Genomic DNA, 23,913 nt, shown 5'->3' on the forward strand with positions numbered 1-23,913 from the left:
AGGAATGGAAATCCACATTAACAGGAAGCCTGGAGAAGAGTTCAGAACAAATTGTTGTCCTAGTCTGGTGCTTTGACTGCAAGATCAGCTTCCCCCTTCGTTTGGTAACTGATGAGTGTTAAAAGATTCAGCACCCAACTGTTGATGTGTTGCTAATCTGATTTTCTGATGAGTGAAATGCTTTCTCATATGAACCCTGAGAAGGTGGGATTTTGTTTCCTTTTATCATTTCAAGCAAGGTTGTCTTGTCTGTTGTTTTAATATTTTAGGTATCTGGTCTTAAAAGCGATGTGAGTGGAGGGCTGGAATAGCAGTCCTTTCCATGTAAGTCTTCCAGGCTGTAAGTGGGACTTGTGTTTGCAGAAATGGATAGATATCCTGTGGTAAACTGAGTGTCTTGGCTTGTGGGTTGGAAAAGCAGTAAGAAAATTTGGGCAATTGAAAAGAGGTGTTGTAGCCCTCTGGATGGTGATTGATTTAAAAACCAGAGAGCTTTAGGATCTTGATTTGTGTTGGTGGCAGGTTAGAAAACGAGCCATCTCCGTTTTGGCCACTTCTTATGGAAAGATCTAAAAAACAAGATGCAGTTAATTGACCAAGTCTTTTGAGGATAAAAAAACTTCGGGGGGGGGGGAAGAAGGTCTATTTCTTCAGGAAGCGAAAAAACCCTTTACTTTTTCTCAAAGCAGTTTCTGAGGCACCTAATCTAATCTTTCCAAAACAATTCTCTGGCAGCCAGGGCTCACATATTTTAAAAAAACAGTGTAGATAGGAATGTATTGTGACAGTTTAATTTGTTGCTGAAATACAGTCACCTCTTGGGTAATTCATAGCAACCATGGAGTGGATGATAAACCTGTTCAGGATGGGAGGTGAGTAAAGGGACGCTGCTCAGATGAAGCTGCCAATGGAAGATGCCCATGCAGAAGTATAATTCCTGGAATTCAGGTTCATCTTCTTCCTCCTTTGACTCTAATGGAGCTGTAGCCTGTTCACATCTTCTGAGCAGGGCGGTTGTTGCTGACTCCTTGCACGCGTCCTTGCTGTGGCAGCAAGGGAGGTTTTGATGGCGATTCTCCCGGGCAGGTGGTAGGGAAGACCCTCTGTTAGTGGCCAGCTTTAGAGATGAAATGGTTACAGAAGAAAAGGTGGAGGCTGACACCACATAAGGTACAGGTCCCTGTACCTTCTAGTCCCTGGTTGGGGATATTGTAGTCACCAATGCACAGGTACAAATTGAGCTGTGTAAAGCTGGCTTGCAATCTCCACCATTTTAAAGAGAAAACAAAGCAATTGCAGGACACTCCTGAGAAGGCAAAGGAAAGCCTGCCTGAGTCTGAGAAGATCTTTGAAAAGAAAGAGGTATGGAGTTGCTTCTGTAGCCCTATTGAGGGTCCTCAAGAAGAGTGTTGTCTGAAGTGTGCTCCTTGTGAAGAGGTGGGAAGCTGAGTGACTAGCAGAGGGTTGGGCTTTTTCAAAGCATGGTACTAAGTACGTGTTTTTTGGCAAGCCCTGCAATTGCATTGCAACAGGTTTACGAGGTCTTGTTCAAATTCTGCTGGAGTTGGTGGAACTGTGTTGACTGCAGTGACCATGGGCTGGCAGGCAGTACAGCATCTCTCAGGTCAGTTTCATCTCCTTTATTTCAAAGTCTGCATCTAGGATGAGTTTATTCAATTCACAGTTTAGAGTAACTTCAGAATAAATCTCAGGGGAGGAGAAAAAGGGAAACCCACCACCAACAGAAAAGATCAACGTAATCAAATAGCTCGTGCTATGGAACTGGGATGTGACTGACAGCCGATGCGTGGAGGTGGACAACCACCAGCCGCACATTGTCAGCATGGCTTGCGCTGTGGGGCCAATGCGAGGAAGTACCTGTTGGGACTAGGACACAGAGAGATAACGTTTAAAATCTGAGGCAGGAGCCTGCAAACTTGGTGGCGATTGTTTGCTGGGGTGGAAGAAAAAGCTCTGCCACCAGTAAATCGCCCTTTCAGGGAGCTGATTTGAACTTCTTGTTTTCTTCTGATCCCCGCAGTTCAGTCCCGCTGCGGGTAAATGTCCTGCAGTCTCTTCCATGCTTTCTTTTTTCCCCTGTTTGATTTGAGGGCCCTTTCTAACAACGTATTCCTCATTCATCCTGTTGTCAGGGTAGTTATTCTGCCTGCAATCCCTGTCTGAGCTTCATTTTCTTATTTTCTATAGCACAAGGGCTGATGGCTTCACAAATCTTAGAATAACTCCTCAGTCTCTCCCCTGGCCAGCCTAGCAGCATGACAGCTCCATTTAATGTGTGCTGTCTGCTTTGGCTTCCTTCCCCTAGACTCATTATTTTGCATTTGTCTACATCAAGCTCCAGTGTTGCCTGCCCCAAAGGATTATATATCAGAAGTCATGACAAAAAGAAGGATCCTCAAGGTTAGTCTGTAAATCCCAAGTCTCTCCACTAGAAGAAATGTGCAGTCTGGGTGCTCCATCCTTTCCTCTCCCATGTCCGTGCCCCAGCCCTGTTGTGTGCGTGCATCCCTCCCTGCCTGTCCTGGTGCATCTCTTGATGGGCACGAAGTGAGCCTTGCAGGCTCTCCAGGGAATGCTGTTCTCATGGCACAAAGCGTTTGGTGCCTGGGACGTTTCCCTTTCTTCTCCTGCTGATGCAGAGGCAGGTCGAGACCTGTAGCTCTACCTTCTCTTCAGCCAGCCCCCAAAATTACTTGGGTGATCCACTTGGAATATTGTTGCAGGGAAAATATTGTGAAGTTTTCTCAGTGGTAGATACTTCAGGGCATGGGCCTCTCATCTGCCACTTGAACCTTTGGGCCTTTGGGACTAGAAGTGCTTTCATGTTAGGTACAGTGCGAGATAGTCCCTCTCTGAAAAGCTTATGAGGTAAGTGCAAGATGGGGAACGTGAGGGTACAGTTCATCTGTCCAGATGTTGACATCTAACATCCCAGCTACTTACCCTCAGCTCACCTATATAGGTAGTGGAGGAAACAAGCACTTTCATCTCATCCTAATGCGGACAGATAACTGAAACAGGTCAGACACATTGTGCCTGTCTCTTGTCATTGATAAAGATGGGCTCTCATGGAGATGTCTGTGTTGTAGGCGAGATGAATCCCATTTTGACCAGCTACATTGAGCAGGTTGGGGTAGCACAAGAAGAGAGCAAGACAGTGTTGAATGTAGCCTGTCCTTGTCTTAGCTGTGTGCTGTCTCAATTGGTAAACATATGCCTCTTCCTTTGCTCAAGAAGCTATCCTTCATTTTGGTTCCTTGCTGGCCAAGAGCTGGAGGGATGTCATCTAGACAGTAACTGGAAGACAGAGTTAAACACCTGTCTTAGAGGTGCTCCTAGCAAAGGTGCTAGGACAGAGCTCCAAGCCTGTCCCAGCTCTGGACCAAGGGGCATTTTAATCAAGTGAAGGCAGAAAGTGTAGGTAGGAATGGGGCAGGTTTGTCCCTGTTTCATCCTTTCATACTGAGGCCAAGCAGTTGCTAACATAGGTCAGGTGTTACTTGGATACTTCTCAGGAGCTCCTGACCTCGTGCATGTGCCCAATCAGCAGTCCTGCTGTATTGCAGTGGGTAAAGACATGAGACCTCTAAATTCAGAGCTGAAACAAGGGCATGGGGACTTCGTATTGTGGATTAACAGGTGATAGCAGCAGGAGCCCTGTGGTGCGTCTACAAGGGTTGCATATCTGGGTGTTCCAGGCTTGGTGGGTAAAGCCCTTTCTGTTAGGGGAAAAAGCTTTTTCCTAACACTGAAGTGCTATTAAATGCCATACTAGGGCTTTGGGGGTGATGGAGACAGTTTCTGTAGTTTTGTATCCCACTTGAGCTGAACCTTCACGTTTGCTCTGAAGACCCTGGTGTGGTCTGCAGGGAGCAGGTTGGAGGAGACCCAGAGCTGTTCTTGAAAAAAACTGGAAAAACAAAGCTGAGCTGACTGGAAGGAATAAAGCCTGGTAGCCTGGGGAGGATTTTCTTGACTGGCTGAGTTTCCCCTTTGATTGGGAGCACTTGTTCCATCATGCCTTTTGCTGGGGAAGAATTAGCCCGGTGGCAGAAATGTGATGCACCGGGCATTTCGGGGGTGAAAAACCTGTCTGCAGCAAGACCCTGCAGAGCTTGAACTTAGCCTTCGAGTCTCTGTGCTGGCAGCTGGTTGCAAGCCTGCTCGGCAGGGGACGGTGCTGTGCCAGGCTCTTTACTCTGTCTCATGCCTGTGTAGTCAGCACTAAATCCTAAGACCCTGAAGAAAACCAGAGTCAGTTTTGTACCCCACTTTTTTTTTTTGTACTGAAACTCATGCTATAATTCCCATCAGTTCAGACACCCATAAAATGGTGGTTAGCTCTGGAGAGCCTCTGGAAGTCTATTGTGTGCATTACAGTTGCTTCAAACTTCGCAATAGCAGGGAATTTATAGAGGAAAAATTCCTGGCTGAACCTAGACAGGAAGCACACATACCGTGCTACAGAAAAAGGCAAAAAAATACCTTATATTCCATTATATAGTGTATTTCCCTCACTTCACAACACATCTGATCTCTCCTGGTTACATGTGCCCACCACAAGCTTTTCTGCTTTCCAACTCGTGCTTCTAGGGGACAGAGAGGGCAAGGGAGAGCATATGAAAACCTTCAGGAGGCTTTTCATTCAGGAAGAAAGGTCTGTCAGGGCCTTGTAGTTAAAACCCACAGCATAAGTTTTGCTCTGATACTTTCCTTGTTGTCCTTCCCCTCTGAACTTTGGTACAATAAATAGCATCTGTGTTTGAAGAGCATCCCAGCAGCGAGGCATCTGGCACAGCATCGGGTCCTTGCAGCTTCTTGGCATTTCTGCTGCGTGTACCCTCTTGCTTGGTCAACAAGTGCATCGTCAGTGGCACCGAACAGCGAGCGTGCACCTGCCCCTTTTGCCCGCTCACCCAAGGTAATTCCTTCTGTTACTCCTTCCACGCAGCAAAAACAAATCAGAAAGGGAGAGATGTTAACGCAGGGTTTTGGTTTGCAAAATGATACCTGCAGTGCCTTGCTGTGCACTGTTAGTCATGTGCAAAAACCCTGAGCCCCATCCGCAGGAGCAGTATCGTGCTAGTACCGTTTTTTTTTCTGCGATCAGCCTGCTGCTGGTTGGATGCGCTCCGGCAAAACAGTGCTTTTTACTTGTTAATTTTTGCCACTGACAGTACACTCTCTGCCTTGTCAACAGGAGACAGCTCATAGGTCTCTGGGAGATGTGCAGTGGCGTCGCTCGGCTCTTTGCTCTCCTGGTTGAACAGGCACACGTGCGGGTCTTTGGAAGCTGGTGGGAGAAACTAGGATCCATCAGTCTTATTTCACGAAGGTTTTGTAACCATATGACCTTCCTAACTAATTTCTGTAATTCCCTAATGACATATATGTGTAACTAAATCTAGGCAGACAAGTCTATATCAAGTCTTAAGCATGGGAAATCGCGTAATATGATAAAGTTGTATATCGTATCCAGGGCAGAGCTAACCTTGTTGCACCAAGAACTTCCTTAAGATTTTACCTTTAGGGTGGGAAGACAACTCCCATCACAGGGAACTCCAGTTCCTTCCCATACTCCACCAAAGGCTGCTTTGGTTTCTGATTCAGCTCTTCAAATACCGTCTAGTGGCTTCAAACTGGATATGAAATCAGCTGGTATTATTTCCCCTGTGAAGGCTAGAGTGAGGGAGAGAAAATTAAAGCAACTTGTCTTAGCCTGAGTCAGCATTGCAGAATTGCGAGTGTGTCTCTGTAGAGCCTAGTGAAAGGTCCCTGCCTTATCTGGCTTGATATTTTGCTGGTTGCACAACTTGCACATCCCATAGATGCAAATATTTTGCTGGGATTGGCCCTGGTTGCCCAAGGAGGGTGTTTGTTCAGATTCTCATGCTTTACAATTAATATAAGCTTCTCAACTCTGTGTGAGAGAAAGAAGGGGAAGTGGTGCTAGGTGGTTTTCCCCCCCCCCCCCTGCTCCCTGTGGTTGTTCCTCACCAGCTGGCTACTTTGAAATGAGCATGTTGTGGTTTTTTCCTTAAGAAGCAACGTGTCACTGCAAATTCGACTTTGGAGAGGTTGTGGGAGCTTTTGTCCGCTGGTGTTGTGGCTGCTGCAAGCAAGGCACAGACAATATGTAGCACTGCGGGTACCCAGCCTGTGAGCTGGGTCTGGTCAAAGTAGATGCAGCCCAGCTGAGCGGCATAGTCCTCCTTCCCTGGTGCACTCCCACACTTGCTCGGCAGTGGTTGGGAGATGCTAGACCTGCCTTGCTCCTTTGTATCATCGCCCAAATCAGGAAAGAGCAGCAAAGTTCACACCACAGGAGGTTGTCAAAGGAATCTGAACCTGGTGTGTTGCAAATAAATATCTTTTCTCCACCTCGTTTGGCTAAGGCAGCGTTATCTCAAGAGGGCTGTATGGAGTGTGCTTGTCACAGCCATGCCAGGCACCGACACATCTCGTGGAAATATTCATGCATGTTCTCTCCTGAGCTACTGGATGAAAATTAGCTCCTTTAGAGGGTAAAGTCCCCCCATTTTAGTACAGGTTCAAAAAAAGGTGTCTAGTTTAGACCTGGACAGCACGCTTCATTTTTAGGTACAGTGGCAAAACTTTGAGTAAACTTCATGAAGTCTGTGGTTCATTGTGTTTTCCAGAGTACTCCCTGAACTGGCATTTTTTTTGTGCTCTTCAAGAGCAGCGATTCCCTTGGTGCTGTAGAATAAAAGAAGCGCTTGTTTAAAGTGGCATGGAGGAGTTGTCACCCTATAAAACTCAACCTGGGCCATTGGCTGTGCGTGATTTCAGCCAATCACATCGGTGTCTTCTTCAGACCTTGCAGGCATGTGGAAGTCTTTTTTTTGGGGGGAAAAAAAGGCCAGCTACATTAATTTTTGTATCTGATCAGGATTTTGCCTGTTAGCTTAAGTCAGATTTCCTGTTTGAGTTGACATAGTATGTCCTGAGTTTGATCAAAAATATGTGGAAGTAAGGGTAAATGAAGCCTGTGGAATGGCAGCCACCACTTGGAACAGCTTCTTTATGGTAGATCTGCATTTGGGTAAGAAATACTAACTTCAAATACACTTTTCTTCAATGCAGGTCTTATACCCTCTCTGTCCTATCTTGGGTGTGCAGGTGAAAGGCAAAAATCATTATACGAGGTGATAAAATATTTGTGATTAGTAGGTGTTTGAGTCCAGATCCTAGACCCTAATCAGCCTCTGATGGAGGAAGTTAATTTAGAATGAGACAACCTTTACCCTAAGTTTTTAAGGATGGATTGTGAGGGTAAGTTGACAAACTCCAGCTTTCAGAGTTCAATGCTTTCCTTGCTATTGGAGTATGAATTTTCCTCTTGTGCTGATATACTCACTGTACGAAACACTGCAGCATCTCTTGTTGCTTAAGTAGTGTTTCAGGTTAAAGCTGGTTGGTTTGACATGTGAGCTGGTGGTTTTCCATGGGCTTTTTCTGTTTTTAAAAAAGCTTTTTGCAAACATTTGATTCATTTTTTTAATTTAATTTTATTTTTTCAGTTAAAGTTTCTGTGTGGGAACAATGAGAGCTATGTGGGAATTGTACCCACTCTACGACACCGTGGCCTTGAAGGTTCGTTGTAGGGGGACACATGGTCCTCAGGGAGTTGCTTTCTGAAAATAAGAGGATTTAAGGGGGGAGATCAAGCAGCAGTTTATTTCCAGGTAGGTGTGAATGACGTCCAAGAGTGAGAAACTGCTGTGTGTGCCTTAGGAGCCCTGAGAAACAGCACTGGTGAGCTCCGCTGCTGTCAGATGAAGCAGGAAGGCTTTATCAGCACATCACCCCTTTCTGAAATCTCACTGGTGGCTTGTCTCTCCACCAGGCTCCTGTGAAAGCACGCGATCACATTTGAGATGTCACAATACTGGCAAGACTGTAAAAATTCAGAGTTCAAGCTTAATCTCTGAATTTCTTCTTCTAAGGAAGGAACGTTTTGTCCTACCAAGGATTCGAGGAGAAATGGAGCCATGAAGTAGAGCCCCTGACTGCAGATACTTTGGTGTTCTCTGCTCCCTTTAAGAAAACAAAACAAAAACCAAAACCCACCAAAACTCTGAATGAGCTGCTTGTTCAAAAGTAAAGACTTTCTGTAGTTGTTCCTAGTGACTATTTCCTCAGGGGGATCATTTCCATATCTTATGAGTAATTTCTGAGTCCAACTCAAAGCTCACAAGACAGATCGTGTCGTGACAAGAGCTAGGAAGTTTGCATCATCTGATTAGACTGGATCATCTTTAACTGTTCATGTCACCGGTTCATGAATGGTTCATGCCGGTTCATGTCACCTGTCTGTTTTCTTGCTTGCTTTTTCCGAACAATGGGGGGAAGGAAAAAAAGTCCAAATAGCTTTGCGACATTTATCATTACTCAAGCACTCTTGCAGTCTTGAATGGTCAGCAAAGGCACCATGGACAGCTTTTGTCGGTGAGCAGAATTGGAGAGGAACCCCAGGCCACGCATAGGACCAGACTCCTACCACTTGAACAGCGACTTCATAGCTGTTACGATTCATATTTTTAATAACAGATCAAAAGAAGCCTGAAGGTGTGAAGAGGCATGCAGCCACTAGTCTGAGCAAGCATGTAGCAGACTGTGGTCTTTTGGTGCACATCCTATCTCTGTCCCACCAGCCCTGCCTGGAGCCCCTTTAGTGGTATTTGCCATAGCCAGAGAGAGAGTTGTATGAGGTTTTTGATGCCCTGAGGTCCAGTTTTCAACCCCCTTTCCAGAAAGCATGGCTTAAGTATCAGAGCTTCAGTTCTTGTGTGTTTGCTGGTGTTGGTGAGGGCAGATGCTGAACGCAGTGGTGACCAATAGAATAAAAGGTCAGGACTGGTTTGCTGGTGGCTGAGGGCTGATGGCAAAGGGTGATAGCATGAAATGCTCCCAGCAATTGGTGATTGCAGGGTGATGTAGGTCATGTAACAGATCTCCCCCCCCCCCCCCCCCCAATCTAATAGCATATTTTACTTATAATAATAAAGTTGTAGTATTATTATTATATGCTGGGAGATTGAAGGCAGATACTTGGATTTTTCCCAGTGGGCTGAAGGGAGGTTCAGGTTTTGTTTTATTATATTTTAAACCAAAGCCAAAGAACCATGAGTGAGCTTGATCTTTGCTGCAGCAGTTCCTCCGGTGTGGTCCCCAGGCATTGTCTAACAGATGCCTGCACGTCCACTAGGATGGATGAACCCAGAGACTGCTATATAACACATGCAGGCTTATTTTTGTCACCCCTCTTGCAGAAACTCCTTAGGGAGGCTCTGCATGTCCTTAGGAGCCAGTGGTAGGGGAAAGGAGGGGATGCTTTGTGCCTCTTAGTAGAGGGTCCTGGGAGGACACTCTGCTGCTGATCCCAGGAGCAGGTTCTCTGTGCCAGCACCCACCAGCACCATGTGCAATTCCTCATGGCAGCCAGATCTCCAGGGAGGAGGAAACAACTCGGTTACCTCCTTCCTTCCTTCTGCTTTATGATTGCTGAGTTTTATAGCTGCGCTGTAGGCACTCTCTCTGCTTCCCTGGCTGAATGAAGGTGTATTTTTAACCCTTCCTTTCCCAGGAAATGTCAGTCTACCTTGCTGCTGTCTCAAGATGCTGAGAGGGATAAGTGCTCCAAGTGGGCTAAGGCTGAAAATTAAAACAGACCAAGTGAGATCCTCAGCCAGTGTTGACTGTCTTGGCTTTAGTGGCTTCACTGCAGGGACTCTACTTTTTACCCTTTCCTTAAGGTGATCCTTCAAGGTTAGATCTCAGTTTTGGGACTCATGCATTTGGTTCTGACTCCTCAGCTTGGGCTGTCTCCCTTCCTTTGGGGAACTAAAAAATCTTACGACTTGTCCATATTACATATGCACAGTGGCTTAGGGCTGTCAGGAGAAGTCAGCTTTGAAGTTCTAGGCTTGCCTTTTGTGGTTATATTTTTTCCAGGCCAAATACAGAACTGTTTGCATGAGCCTTATAAAGTCCAAGAATAAATCGAATTAATACTGCTGTGTTTCTTTTTTAAATGTCTCTGCAATGTGTGCTTCCCCAGCATTGCAGAGTTGTGCTTGGGCAGCAGGATCAGAAAGTCTGAGAGGCTAGTGGGAAGTGGCTGGACACTGGGAAAGAAAATGGGAAGCCATATATGCAAGCCTGGTAAAGTGAAGTTTATAGCTTGGGGACCTCATTGCTGCAAGGTGTTAGGGAAGTCGGTGGCTTCAGAAGTTAAAGATTTTGAGTGTTGTATGGACAGCAGGGGCAACCAGAGTTAAAAAGAAAGAAATTCTCCAAAGTGGAAACTTTGTTGTAGGAGCCCCCTTTTTTGTTTGCAGAACATCTGGCAGGATGAGACCCTGCTCTTGGACCACAGATGGTTTCCACTGGAAAGAGTAAAAGAAGGTTTTGGGCTACATGAGAATCCCCTACAGCACCTTTGATGCCTGGCTGTCACTTACACTGCCCTAATGAAATTATATTACAGTAATTACAGCGCATTACAGTTCAAAAGTCTGTTGTTTCCTCTCTTGTTGTTTCCTTCCCCCCCCCGCCCCCCCCTCAATGTGCATGATCTTTTCTTGCTGCTGCCTGGGGTTTGCCTGGGGAGTTTGCTGTGCAGAGATTGATCTGTGATGGAGGTGCATTGCCATGCCTGACAAAAGGACGCTTCATCTAGAAGGGCACCTGTGGGCTTATGTTGCCCCGTTTTACCTTCCCCAAGCTGTCTCTTCCAGCTCACACCGCAGATGTTTTGGGCTGTACTTTGCATGGTCTCTTTCTTCATGTACTCTCAGGAGAAACCAGGTGCTGAAGAACAGGGTGAAATCCTGTCTGTGGGTGTTGCAACCAGACACAGCTGCTGTTTACCAGTTACCTGCCAGGGTGGTACCAACTGTGGGCAGGTGCTGGTCTCTGGCTGACTTCTCTTCCTACTAAAGACATTCTCTCTCTAAAGACTTGAAGGTTTTCTTCTTTCTGTTTGCAGTTGGGAGCGTGTGTCCAAGTTCCCTTGCATCTTTTTGTCCATTCGCTTAATGAACAATCTGACTCTCTTTTCCACAGCGAGTTGTCATCCCTGCGGCTCAGGGCACAGCATGCTTCATATCCATACCTCTTTCAAACAAGCAAATTGGTTACTGTGACTGGAGGGAGCACTTGCCAGTGCTGTTATGCTGGTCCAAGTGAGGATCAGAGCCCTGTGTGGCCATTTTCTCCATCAATTGTTGATCTGTGTGGAGGAACACCTAAGTTGAGTCAAAGAGGTAGGGAAAGGTCTCCGGAGCTTGATGGCCACGTCAAGTGCAGCGCCAAGGCCAGATCTGGGTCTGCTCATTGCCTCTACCAGGGATGTCTTGAGGGACTGGGGATCAGCTAAGGGATTTCAAGATTTCCGTTAGGTACACCTAGCCTTTAGGCGTTATTAGAGGGACCTCAACGGCTCTGCTGCTCTCGGAGGCTTTGCTTATTTGTTAATCTGCTTGTCAGGCTTCGGGTGCTGAGGTGGAGCTACATCTCGAACAGGCTTAGTGTCTTGCTTTTCTGTGGTTTCTTTTCAGCCCTAGTGTGCCTGTGGATGCTGGCTGCGAGCCCACCCAAATCCTGCATGTCGTCGTTGCTGTGGGCTCCCAAGGAAGCTCTGGAAGGAAACCCCCCCCTGCTTCTGCTGATTGTGCAGGTCTGCCAGCAGATGCTGGGGGCTGCGACAGAGGTGACGGAGTAGGCGTTGTGCTTCTGTCCCCTGCGTAATCAACCGTGGCCATTGATGAGAAGCACAGTCTTGTGGCAAAAGCTTGAACATGGGGGAGCAGAAATTCCCAGCTTTACCATAAGTTTCCTGTGTGACCATCAGCGAGTCACTTAATTGCTGTGGGTTCCTTGTTGCAGGGTGGAGTTACTACTTCCTTGATCTGCTACGCTGTGTGTTCCCAGGGGTGGGATATATGAACCTGTATGGACGCTACTTGGAGTTGAAGGAGCATGTCTTCGGCATCCATGCTGTGACACTTGCAAGACAGGCAGGATGAGTCTCTCTGCAATGTCCCTTTGTTGCTCCAGAGCCAAAAGAGGGAGATTCCTCCCTTTTCAGTATGGAGAGCTGTAATCTGTACGTCTTCAGTCTTATTTGCAGCAGGTCTGTGCTGGGACAGTGATGCATTTAAATAACGCACCCACAGCAACATCACTTGGATTTTTTTAAAATCCGGACTGCTGCAGAGAGAGGGGACATGAGCATTACATTAACAAGGCTATTGTGGCTGAGATATACCATGAGCAGCAAAGTGAGGTTTGGGTAATCCAGGACCCAAACTTAAAGTCTGCTGATCCAAACTTAAATCTCACACCTTAACCTTTGGACCTCTCTGTTTCTGTCAGTGTTGTGTGATGGTTGCTCAGTATCGCACACACAGTGCATTGGTTGGCTCTGCCTGGCTTCAGACCTCATTGTGACGAATTCATTTGGCTTTGCTGTTGAAGGGCTGGGTTTGGAGGTCTTCTCCAGACCTCTCTGCCAGCCATGCTCAGTGTTCCCATCCCTCTAGGTTGCAGCTGGCTGGTGCTGCAGCTGCTGGGTCCATAAATCAGCAGCCTGCCCCTGAATATCTGCTGCATAATGACTGATGCATATTCATGCTTGTGACAGCATTGTGTCACTCTGCTAATAATGTGTCCCGGTGGGAAGGAGAGCAGGGATGGGGTCCCAGCAGCAGATGCCTGCTTGCTTCCTCTTATCTCCTCTTCCTGCTGCCCCCTTGTCATTGGCTCCCTAAGATGCCCCATTGCTTGCTTTTCTAATGTATTTTCACCAGCTCCTTCTCCCAGATTTGCTAAAGCGAGCCCTGCAAGTTTGCTTTTTGCTGTGATATCTTCTTCCCCTTTGTCCCTGCTCTGCTAATAAATAAGGGTGTGTGCCTGCAAAGGCACTGCAAGGGCTAAATGAATGCAGAAGGATGATCGTTATATTTGATCATGTAAATTAAATGGCTTACTAATAAAGGAGACACTCTGGAAGTATCTGATTTTGGCTGTTTGGGGTCACTCAAGCTGTTCCTTTGAGCTCTGTCTTTGAACAAACTGCATGAGCAGCTTTTTATTAGTGTCCCATTGGGAATGGAAAGGCAAGAAGGAAAACAGTCATCTTCCCTCATCCCAAGATGGACTGTCCCTCACCCACAACTAGCCCACGGAGATGACACTATTGCACCTGTGCTGCTTTACCCTCTGTCTTGAAAAATGTGGGGAAAAAAAGATGCTGTACCACCTTTCCCTGGAAAAGATAAAATTTTGGAGGATATGATTAGTGGCCTGTGATATACCACATGTGAGAGGGGACTTGAGCCATCCCCAGATGAGAGGACCTTGTTTCTCTGCAGGACTGGTTAGCCATCCAGAGGGCGAGTGCTGCATGGGCAGGAGGAGACAGGACTTCTGTTGTCCCAAGATACTCATTTGTCTGCTCTTCTGCTGCTGGCCAACAGCTTCCACCTCTTTCCACCCGATCCCAATGCCACTGGCTTGTTGTCTGGACCTTTCTGCTGCAGCTGTAGTGCGAGAGGACATGTGCTGCATGCACTGTTTCATTCCTGGAGACCAGAGCTCACCAATACTATTGTAATATTATTTTGCTCCAAAACCTGGCCTTTTAAGAAGTTTCTTATCCATTAAATGTTAAAAGAAAAAATTTTAAAAACTAAGAGCATTATCAAACAGTTCTGGAAACTTCCCAGCTGCAAATACCCTGTTTCCTTATTCATTTCTTTGCTGTAAAAATACATGTGTGTTAGGATTTAAAGCAAGCAGGAAGCTGAACAGCCAGACCTATTTCCATTGCAAATTCTTCTCAGTGAAAATGGCTTGGATGTGTTTCCTGAAACCAGCTTCCTAATTTTTCCCTGTCAGCGGTTGTTTGGGAGGAACAGGGAAGGATGCGGAGGGAGAGGAGAAAGGAAATCTCATAGGGGCAATGCATTTCTTGATTATAGGATACGGTATTTTTGGCCCGATATGCTCAGGTTGGGACTGGCCCTTTTCTTAAGTGATGTACAAGGCCACCTTATACCAGTGGCTTCCCCCTTTCTTGTAGCTGGACTTCAAGTGGGGAAAATGGCAGCGGTGCTCAGCCTGCCCCTCTGCTCCTAGCCCTACCTGCATCTCCCATTGCTTATCTGTTCATGAGAGCATCCACCTCTCTGCTGGCCACCTGCACCTGTGACCCAATTGTGATTTCATTAGGGTAATTGGAGAGCCTCTTACAGCACTCCGGGCTTTCCCGTTTGATGTACCCTGCCTCCCCAGCCATCTCTGCCCAGGGCAGCTGGGCTGGGGGGGAGAGCTGCCAGCTCTGACAGCCCAACACAAAGACCCAGCAGGAGACCAATGGCTTTCCCATCCAAAACCTCTGCTGGGAGCTTTTTGTCTCATGTGAAGGCCCTGGATGGGAAGTCAGGTTGCCTGAATTTAGTTTCCAGCTTTACCACCCACTGATGACTTTGGGCTAGTCCCATGGCTTGTTTGCACCCCCTTACCTGTCTATACAACGAGGAGGATGGTGTTTCTGTTCATGCATGGCCACCACCCCCACCCAGCTCTAGCACTGGGTGCTCCATCTCTTGCAGCTCGGTGGCGAGATCTGAATTTGTCCCTTCTTATGCTGTTGCAACAGAGAGCCAGGTGGCTGTGACCTGCCGTAGCGTGATGGCAGGACCCGGGAGAGGCTGTACCTTTCCCTGGCGGATTGCCTGTGGCTGCTCCTTTCATCAGCAAGAGAGGCAGGCAGAAGGCATCAGATACCTTAGGAAACCAGCCTGGAGACAGCATCTCTTGTAATCCCACCCCATTACTGGGCAGCATTTGCCCCAAAGCCTGATATTCTCTGTCCTTGTTAATAGCTGAGAATCTCTGATAATTACAGAGATCTGCTTACACTGGTGCTCTATACTCATCTGGTCCAAGTTTCTACTTCATTGTGCCTTATATCTTGTGGGAAAATCAATACAATTTGGTACTGAGTCTAGCAAGTCAAGAGATTCCTCAGAGCCTGGGTTTGTGGTTGCCTACCACACATTTTAGCAGTTATAGTTATTATCGCCTATAATGTAGGTCTTATTTTAAACTTTCCTGGGTACCTGTCCATCTCTTCATATGCTCAAGGTACATCACGCTGCCTTTCATCCACCCATTTATGTTTATAGAATATAAAAGGGATTTTAATGCAGAGGAAGGTTAAAAGCTGCCTCTTGAGCTCCGCCTTGGCCTCTCTGTTGCACAGAGTATGTTCTTCATTTGCTTTTCTGAAAAAGGCTGGGAGGCCTAGGATACATCTCTTTTCCAGGGTGAGGTGGAGAGCTGCCAGCCCAGGCGGGGAAGCGTCTGCCTCTGAACCACCTGCTCGGCCCTGAGAGGCTGGAGAGGAGATGAAAGTGGAGGAGCCCTGGCAATTTGCAGTCTTCTGCATCTCAGCAGTGAGAGCTTTTCCTCCCCCACACCACTTTCTCACATGCGTTGGCAGAGTCAACACCAGGTCCTAAGTCCTGACTGCAAGATAAGAGCTCAGTTTTTGTTTAATTGTCCTCTGTTGTTCCAGCCTGCTTCGTGGTGTGTTCATGCCTTCATGCATCCACCTTTACTAGGCTTTTAGACAAAACGCCAGTCACATCTTTCCTTACACAGGCTGCTCTTGCTCATCTAGACTCTCAAACAGCACTTAAGCGTTAGATCATAAATCATGGGCATAATTTAAAAACTGTCTTTGATTTCCTCAAACTGCTGGCCCTGCCAGATGCAGACAACTGGTGTTTTCAGCTAGTGACTTGGGTGCTAGCCCAGGTGGTCTCTCCCATCTGCTTGTGATTTTTTTTTTAAGGGTCTGTGTTCACCAGTGGGGTGGGACGTATCACTTGCTTGCCTGTTTCCTTCAGATGTTTCCATGGACTGGCAGCAAGTAACCTGTAGAGCAGCATGCTTTCTCGCTGTGGAAGTTAGCTTGGAAGATTGATTCTTCTGCAGAGACTATGGTGGGATGGGCTCTTTGCTTTCAGGGAGAAGGGTAGAGTGGTGATGGTGGGAGGTGAAGATCCCACCACGATTCGCAAGCACGTCCCAGCACCTGCCAGAGTTTCCTGATGGCGTGCTGCTCCCTATGCCACGTTCATGATGGTGGAGACATGGGCATGAGCAGTCCCGGTTTATAAGCTCCTGAGACAAGGGGCCTGCTAATCTTTCTTTGGAGTGTAGTAATTTTGGTGGCCCATATTGGCTGGGGGTGCAGTTTCTTCATCCAAGAGGGTAGCTGTTTGTTCTTTGGATTTATTGTGTTACTGACTTGTGTAGGTTGTTTGCTGTTTTGGGTGGATTAGGCATAGCTGCCTACCAGTTGTTTTTCTTAGAGTAAGCTGGCAACAAAGAGCTTTATTAAGAATATTTATTATTTGAGAGGGAAAGCAAGAACAGCGTAGCCGGACCCGCTTACTGCTAACAGCTGGTGAATGCGCAGCTTTCCATCAGGGAAGAGAAAATAGGCAGCAGCTTTGGTGAGGATGGTACTATCTTGTTTTCTTTTGTTCTTCCATCTCTTCTGGAGAGGTGTTGTGGTTTAACCCCAGTCAACAACTAAGCACCACAAAGCTGCTCACTCACTCTCTCCTTGGTGGGATGGGGGAGAGAATCGGAAGAGTAAAAGTGGGTTGAGATAAAGACAGTTTAATAAGTAAAGCAAAAGCTGTGCACGCAAGCAAAGCAAAACAAGGAATTAATTCACTACGTCCCATCGGCAGGCAGGTGTTCAGCCATCTCCAGGAAAGCAGGGCTCCATCACGTGTAATGATCACTTGGGAAGACAAACGCCATAACTCCGAATGTCCCCCTCTTTCTTCTTCTTCCCCCAGCTCTATATGCCGAGCATGACGTCATATGGTGTGGAATATCATAGAATCATAGAATTGTTGAGGTTGGAAAGGACCTCTGAGATCATTGAGTCCAACCTGTTAACCTAACTGCCTGGTCTACCTCTAAACCATGTCCCTAAGCACTACATCCACATGTTTTTTGAATACTTCCAGGGACTGTGATTGCACCACTTCCCTGGGCAGTCTGTCCCAATGCCTAACCACTCCCTCTGTGAAGAAATTTTTCCTAATACCTAATCTAAATCTCCCCTGGCACAACTTGAGCCCATTTCCTCTTGTCCTATCACTTGTTACTTGGGAGAAGAGACCTTTGGTCAGTTGGAGTCAACTGTCCCAGCTGTGTCCCCTCCCAACTTCTTGTGCACCCCCAGCCTACTCACTGGTGGGGTGGGGTGAGAAGCAGAAAAGGCCTTGACTGTAAGCACTGCTCAGCAATAACAAAAACATCCCTGTATTATTAACACTGTTCTTAGCACAAATCCAAAACATAGCCCTATACTAGCTGCTGTAGAGAAAATTAACTCTATCCCGTCCAAAACCAGCACAGGAGGGAAGACGAGCAGGGACTTCACAAGCCTTTTGTGGTTGGGTAGTCGCTGGCAGAGGGGTTGTGTTGCCAGAGGTGCTTCAACTGGAAACTGTGCAAGGGCTGGGCCCGGCGCAGGGACCCGTCCATGCCTGTTCAGGACCTCATGCAAAACCATGGCTTGCACCTTGCTGCTGGGACATGTTTATGGCTGCTGTGGAGAGGTCTCTCTTCCAGACCTGCCTGTGCCTTGAACCTGCCCACAGCTTTCTGCTAATCTTTCTTCCAGGTTTCTCCTTGAATGTGTGCCTGTGTTTTGAGCCTCCTACATGATGTCATTCCTTACCTCTTTTCTTTTTTTCCTCTGCAATATTTTTGTGTTCAGTCTCTTGGGAAGAGACTGTTCCTTCAGTTCTTGAAGAGCTTGGAGAAGATGCAAGAAGCCATTCTGTTCCTCTTACGCTTTTTTCTTTTTTTACTTAATAGAAGACATTTATTATCTCCAAGTCATTTCTCCGAAGCAGGGCCACCATTTGCGACTTTTATTCCATCTTCGGCATCCCTCTCTCTTTTTTCATCTGTGGGCTGCATTGTCTGAGTTTAAGGGTCTGCAGCCAGCAAGCCAACAACAAGCACATTGGGTTAGATTTGTGGCCCGCTTGTTAATTTAAAAAGCAACAAGTAAATTAAATGAAGCATTGGATAGGCTGTGTTTCGTAATAGAGCATCAGCTTGCCAGCCTCGTTTCCCTAATCTCTTTCAGGCTGGGCAGGCCACAGAAAACATCAGCATTTTGACCGTTGAGTGAAAACAAAAGGTGGCATTTCACACCACTGGAGAGGTTCCTTTGGTCCCTCCAGAGGCTGTATTTTGTGATGTTGGTGACAGTCTTGTGCATGAGCAAATGGAGGAGCCTGGACAGTCACCAGGATGAGCCAGCAAGGTTTGCCTTGTCCGTGTTCTAAAATCACCGAGCAAGGTTCCTGACTTGTGGGCATGGTAGACTGCCGGTAAAAGGTAGAGATGAGCGTTGTTCTCCTAGAGGACTGCAGAACACTTCTGCCTGAAGGGCATCTCTGCCCAAGGGAAATAAAATCAAACACTGTGGCATTTGTGGTCTAAGGGCTTCTCGGTTCCTGTGGACAGGGCTTTTGGAGGAAAGGGTGCCCAATCTGACACGTGTCCAAAGAGATTTGGAGAGGTGAAACTGACTTCTGATGCCTTTAAATGCAGAAACTCGCGAGGGACAGGTAGAGGGTAAATGTTCAGTAATGAACAGTTGTAAAACTTCTGTCATGGCTGGCCTCAGGACGGCAGTGCTGTGTAAAAATCTGTCTCTTGGCTTGTTTAGTTGGCTTGGTGTCAATCTTGGGGGAGAAACAAGGCAACGGGAGGAAAGGGAGGACACAGAAAGCTCCTTCAGTGATCCTGTTGGAAGGGTGTCAGAACTTCCCTCATGGTGAATGTGTTGGAAACCCACTGCAAATCCCTTTTGCTTGACACTGGACCTTTTCTTGAAACTGTGGTGGTGTGATGGGATGTACTGATGGGGCCAAGCCCCTTGAGTTCCTCACCTCTGCTTCTGCTGAGTGAGTTTCTGGAAGTTTCACAGTCAGGTCCTCAAAAGCACCTCTCCCCCTGCAGATGAAGCTCTGTGCTGGAGAAGAGGGACCGTGAAGAACATCATGTTGTTCTTTGTAGGACACCACTGGGTCTCTGGGTAGCACCTGTAACCTTGATGCCTACACCTGCTTTAGGTCTTAGCCCGGTGTAAGCTTGTGCCAAGAGTCTTGGTCCTTGCTTCTGCCGGCAAAGTGTTTGTGCTGCCCATCATGCGCAAGCAGGGGAGAAGATAAGGAGATTTGCCTTCTGCCCTCACCTACACCTTCATCCCCTCCCTGCAAGACAGAGGTAGGATGCTGGTGCCCACTGGGGCTGGGCACTTGCTGCACAAGGCTCCCGGCTTCCTGCACAAGGCTGGCAGATGTTTCTCGTTTGCTGGAGCTGTGTGGCTTCGGCTACCAGGCTGGGAGCAGCTGCTGCTGCCAGGTGGAAGCACTCGGCCAGGCTTTCCTAGACAGCTTTGAATGCAAGCCAGAAGCCCTCTTGCTACAGGAGAAAATCCATGAGGTCAGGAAATACAGCAGTGGCAGCTCCAGCTCCATGCTGGGGCTGTTGGCTTGGCACGCGGATCCCAGCCCTCCTCTTCCTGGACGGTGCACCTGGACAGCTCTCCTCACCGTCGTGCTCAGCTATTTGTTTGACAGCCCTTTGTGGCTTTTGGGGGGGGTGCAACAGTTGAGTACTGCAGAGGTGATAAATTTGGATAGGCAGAGAAAACACCAGATGGTGACCTGAGTCAGGCTTTCAGATCTTGAAGAGCTTGCAGAGGATGGAAGAGCGCTGTTCCTGCTCAGCGTGGGACCCGGGAGGCTGTGCTTTTGTGTTTCCCTCTTTTATTTTGTGGTCAGCTCTGTCTGGGCTCTGCGTTAGCTGCTGAGAAATAGAAACTCTTGTTTATCCTCTTCTGGAAGTCCTCACATCAGGAGAAGCTTTCACAACAACGAACAGGCTGTAAACATCCGTCCCGTGTGTCCCCAGACTGAGCGTGAAAACTTGGGCTGTCTGTTACCATCTCTCTGGCAGGAGCCCCATTCTCGCTTCCCTGCCTCTGTTTTTTAGGAGAGCCAGAAACATTGTCTTTGGGTTGGCTGTTCCTTGAACCATGCAGTGGTGGTGATGTTCATGTGGCGTTGAGGAACAGCCACCCCTGCATCAAAACCTGTGCGTGCATCGATGAGCAGCCTTGCTTTTCCCGTGTTCAGGAGCAAAGAGCGTGATGGGGAGCTATGAGATGGTGTTGGTAAGGTCAACTTAGGGATAAGACCAGATGCCCAACTCTGTAACAAAGCTCAGCCATATGGAAATCCCCGCTCTTCCCACAGCCTCTGGCCAGGCTCCCTCTCCTGTGGCATTTGCACATGCTCTGATGAGTGGTTGGGTCTGCACGCTCCCTGTGAAGAGCTTGCATCATGGATCCTTTGGGAAAGGAAACTAGCTTGTCTGAACATTGATTTTTTTTAGCACATATTAATTCAGGCAGCTCTCACACCCAGAGCTGTCCATCATTCCCCACACTCTCACTCTACATTAGGACACGTTTTGCAGTGATGGTATGAAACAGTCGGGTGGGCTGGACCCACCATCCTCTGCAAGCTGCAGAATCTCTCCTGCCATTGCTGGGGTGAGGATGGTGTGCAGAGTGGTGAAGAGTTAGCTGAGGTGCCAGCACCTTCTAGGTATGGTGTGAGTGAGAAAACGCCAATGTTGCCGAGTTCTTGTATGTAAATTGTCCGCGTGCTGGCCGTGAGTGGTGGGGAGCAATAGCTTTTTCACCCCTCTCATTTCCCCTGCCTTTTGGGTGGGTGCAGAGCAGGGAGACATGGGTCTGTGTTTCTCTGGAGGAGCCAGAGCTCACAGCTCTGGGCTGGGGTGGTGATGTGCAGGGCTTGCTGGTGTGTGGTTGCCCCTCTGCTGTGCAGTGGAGCTCAGCGGCTCAGCTGGGGTCCAGAGCAGGGGAAGACCATTAAGCTGCTGTGTGGACCAGGAGGCTGGTGTGGCTGTGTGGGCTGGGGGCCTTCTGAAGGGATAGGCCAAGCAGTGCCTTCCATAGGCCAAGCAGTGCCTTCCACTGGGATGGTCTTGAGGGATGACCCCCTCCTTGAGGACTCATGTCTTCTCCCCATATTGAGTTTAGGCTTTTCTCACTGCCTTAGCAAATCCCATAGACCTGGGCAGTTGTGCAGTTCCCCTTGAGCATCATCGTGGCAGCTACTCTCAGCACCAGCTGCAGAGCAAGGTCCATTGTAGCCACTGCAGGCCTTTATTTGTAGCAGCTGTGTGTTTTGCTAGGGGTTGCAGACCTCCCTGCTCTGTATGAAAGGTGGGAGCTGGTTGCAGAGTTTCTTCAGACCCTCAAGACCTCTCTGTGTTCAGCTGTGAAGCTGTTCTGCTGCAGGAGTGATCCCCTCCTGGCCAGCAGTGACGGTGGAGACAGTCAGCGTTTGCTCCTCAGTCCCTATTTCGGCCTATCAGCATCCCTCGTGGGAACGTCTCTTCCCATCCGAGAGATGAGAAGCCTGGGGTGGGGATCTTGTCCCTGAAAAGCAGTGTATGTGAGAAGTTCATATATGTTGAGGGTGTACATTAATCGAGCAGAGCAACGTGTGCACAGTCAATTAGTCTGATCACTTAGATTGTCTCCTGTAGCCTTGCTTCCTGCATCTCTTGGCCACCAGAACAGAGGCACGTTGGACTTTTCTGGGAAGCAGTGGCACTTTCAGTTATGAACCTAGGGTATCACATTGTTTGCACCTCATTTCTCCCACCATCACCACTTTTCCACTATGTTTAACGACCTTCAGCTTCTTCAGCAGTGAAGAACAGCACAGCAACGAGAGGTCCCGCTTGGCATTGTGTTTGTGCTCTGGTTGCTCTTTTGCACCCCCTCCCTTTCCCTTCTTCAGGATCCTGGATGCTGAGAAGGGCACAAGCTTTGTTTGCCTTCCCGCTACCGAGACAGCAGCTCAGAAAAGGGCTATGGCAAGAGGCAGTTGTGTCTGACTGCGCCCAGCTCCAGCGGGTGATTGAACTGTCTGAGTGGTTTAAGGTTGCATTCAGGTGGCGATTGAAGGCAGAAACTTCTGCCCTCCTTTCCATTAGATCTTTGCTGCATTAGCAAATGCATCAGAAGAGTGGCCTTTGCTGGCACAGTTTGTACCAGCTTCCAGGGTTTTGGGAGCGGGGCTGGCAAGCCCAGGGAGGAGGGTGGAGTAATTTAACTGTCCGAGGTGTAGGGGGGAAGTGTCTAATCCCGGTGCAATGGTGTCGCAGGCTGCGTCGAATGGCGACTGGCCAGGGGAACTGTGAGCTCGTCTTCCCGCTGCTTGCTGTGTTTCGGGTGGCTTCCCCAGAGCTCGCAGATGATGGCTGCGGATGAGTATCTGACCCTGGGGTGACTTTCAGTGGGCAGGGGTTGCAGTCCAATGAGGGTGGATTTCTATTTAAACCTTCAGGGTTTTGTAATCTTCCTGAATTAAAGTTCCTCTTTCTCAGTGGAGTTGGAAAAGAAATTTAAGGGAGGAGGTCGGGGGGGAGGGGAATGAATTTTCTCTTGCTAGAGGGCCATGGCAAGTACATGGTGCTGCAGAAGTGTGGTATGCTTGTCCTGACCCTAATCATCATACCCAATTGGCACCTTTCATGATAGCATCTCTTGCTCGCCTGTGGGGTATGCCAGCTTCATCTCGTGGGAGCAGGGGTGCCCCTTCTGCCATGCTACTCCCACTTGTGATGGCCAGGACAGTGGGAGGCATCATTTGCTGGAGGACAGGCAGACGGTGTGGATGTGCCACCATCTCCAGCCTGCCTTGTGGTTTGAGGTTTAACACAGCCTTGAGGGTGAAGGCATGGAGCTAACAGCGTATGTGGAGGGGTGAGGTGTGGCTCTTTGCCATCCAGAATAGCAGTGAAGTGGGTTTACCTTGTCCCATCCTCAACCCCTACTGAAATCAAGCAGCTTAAAAGACCATTAAAACCTTAAGGGGTGTGTCCCTTCACCTCTGCCTTGCAGAATTAGCTGTTTCTGTGTTACAGCATGCTGGATCCCAGACCTCAGTGTCTCTACCTTGCAGCATTTGGGTGCTCCTGGGATGTGCAGGAAACATTGGGAACATTCAATACCCAAGGAGTGAGGCTGTGCTTTGCAGATTTCCACCTTTCCCAGCAGAAAAGGGGGGCTGACCACTCAGCCTCACTGCAGAGCAGGTGGCGACAGGGAGGGACCCCCTCTCCTAATGCGGTGGCCGTGTTTCTCCTTGCAGGTGGTGGTGCTCCTGGAAGTCCTGAGCTGGGGTCAGCTGGAAGATGACCGAATATAAGCTGGTGGTGGTGGGAGCTGGTGGTGTTGGGAAGAGTGCTTTGACAATACAGCTCATTCAGAACCATTTCGTTGATGAGTACGACCCCACGATAGAGGTAAGCAGTTCTGGGCATGGGGTCTGTCTGTCTGCATTTTCCTCTTGCTCTTCTCTACCTTGTCTCCAACCCTGAGGGTGCTCGGCTTGGTCTCAAGTCTGAACTTGAGCAGGGATCTTCCTCTGCTTCGTAGAGCTATTCTGAGTTGCTCTGCATGTGTTCGGAGGTCACAGTGACCGACTTGTGCATCCTGCAGAAGGACGGCAGTGTCTGCTGAAGAGAGATGGCGAGGGAAGCAGCAGAAGTGGGCAGAAGCAGGCAGGGGCTGAGAGGCAGCACAGAAGTCCTCCTTTCTGATGAGATGACAGCATAGGGAGGGGTTAAAGGTTTGGGACTGAAGAGCCATTTTGTGCCTGTCCTTCCATTTCTCCTCCTGTGAAATCAGAGTAAATATATTGACTT

The 23,913-nt window shown here is 48.2% G+C and overlaps 1 protein-coding gene across 2 annotated transcripts in view; it reads left to right on the forward strand.

The window, feature by feature from the left end:
• The window catches only part of HRAS (HRas proto-oncogene, GTPase), a 46,007-nt gene that overhangs the window by 10,684 nt on the left and 11,410 nt on the right, over window positions 1-23,913 (forward strand). For both annotated transcript variants that reach the window (XM_087745884.1, XM_087745883.1), the window contains exon 2: window positions 23,358-23,511. In XM_087745884.1, coding sequence (XP_087602010.1) covers window positions 23,401-23,511 — 111 coding nt within the window. In that variant the 5' untranslated portion in view covers window positions 23,358-23,400. The remainder of the gene's footprint in view (window positions 1-23,357; window positions 23,512-23,913) is intronic.

Source organism: Nipponia nippon, unplaced genomic scaffold (genome assembly GCF_047370975.1).
Source record: "Nipponia nippon isolate SJK-2023a ecotype South Korea unplaced genomic scaffold, ASM4737097v1 scaffold_10, whole genome shotgun sequence".
Taxonomy (NCBI): Eukaryota; Metazoa; Chordata; class Aves; order Pelecaniformes; family Threskiornithidae; genus Nipponia; species Nipponia nippon.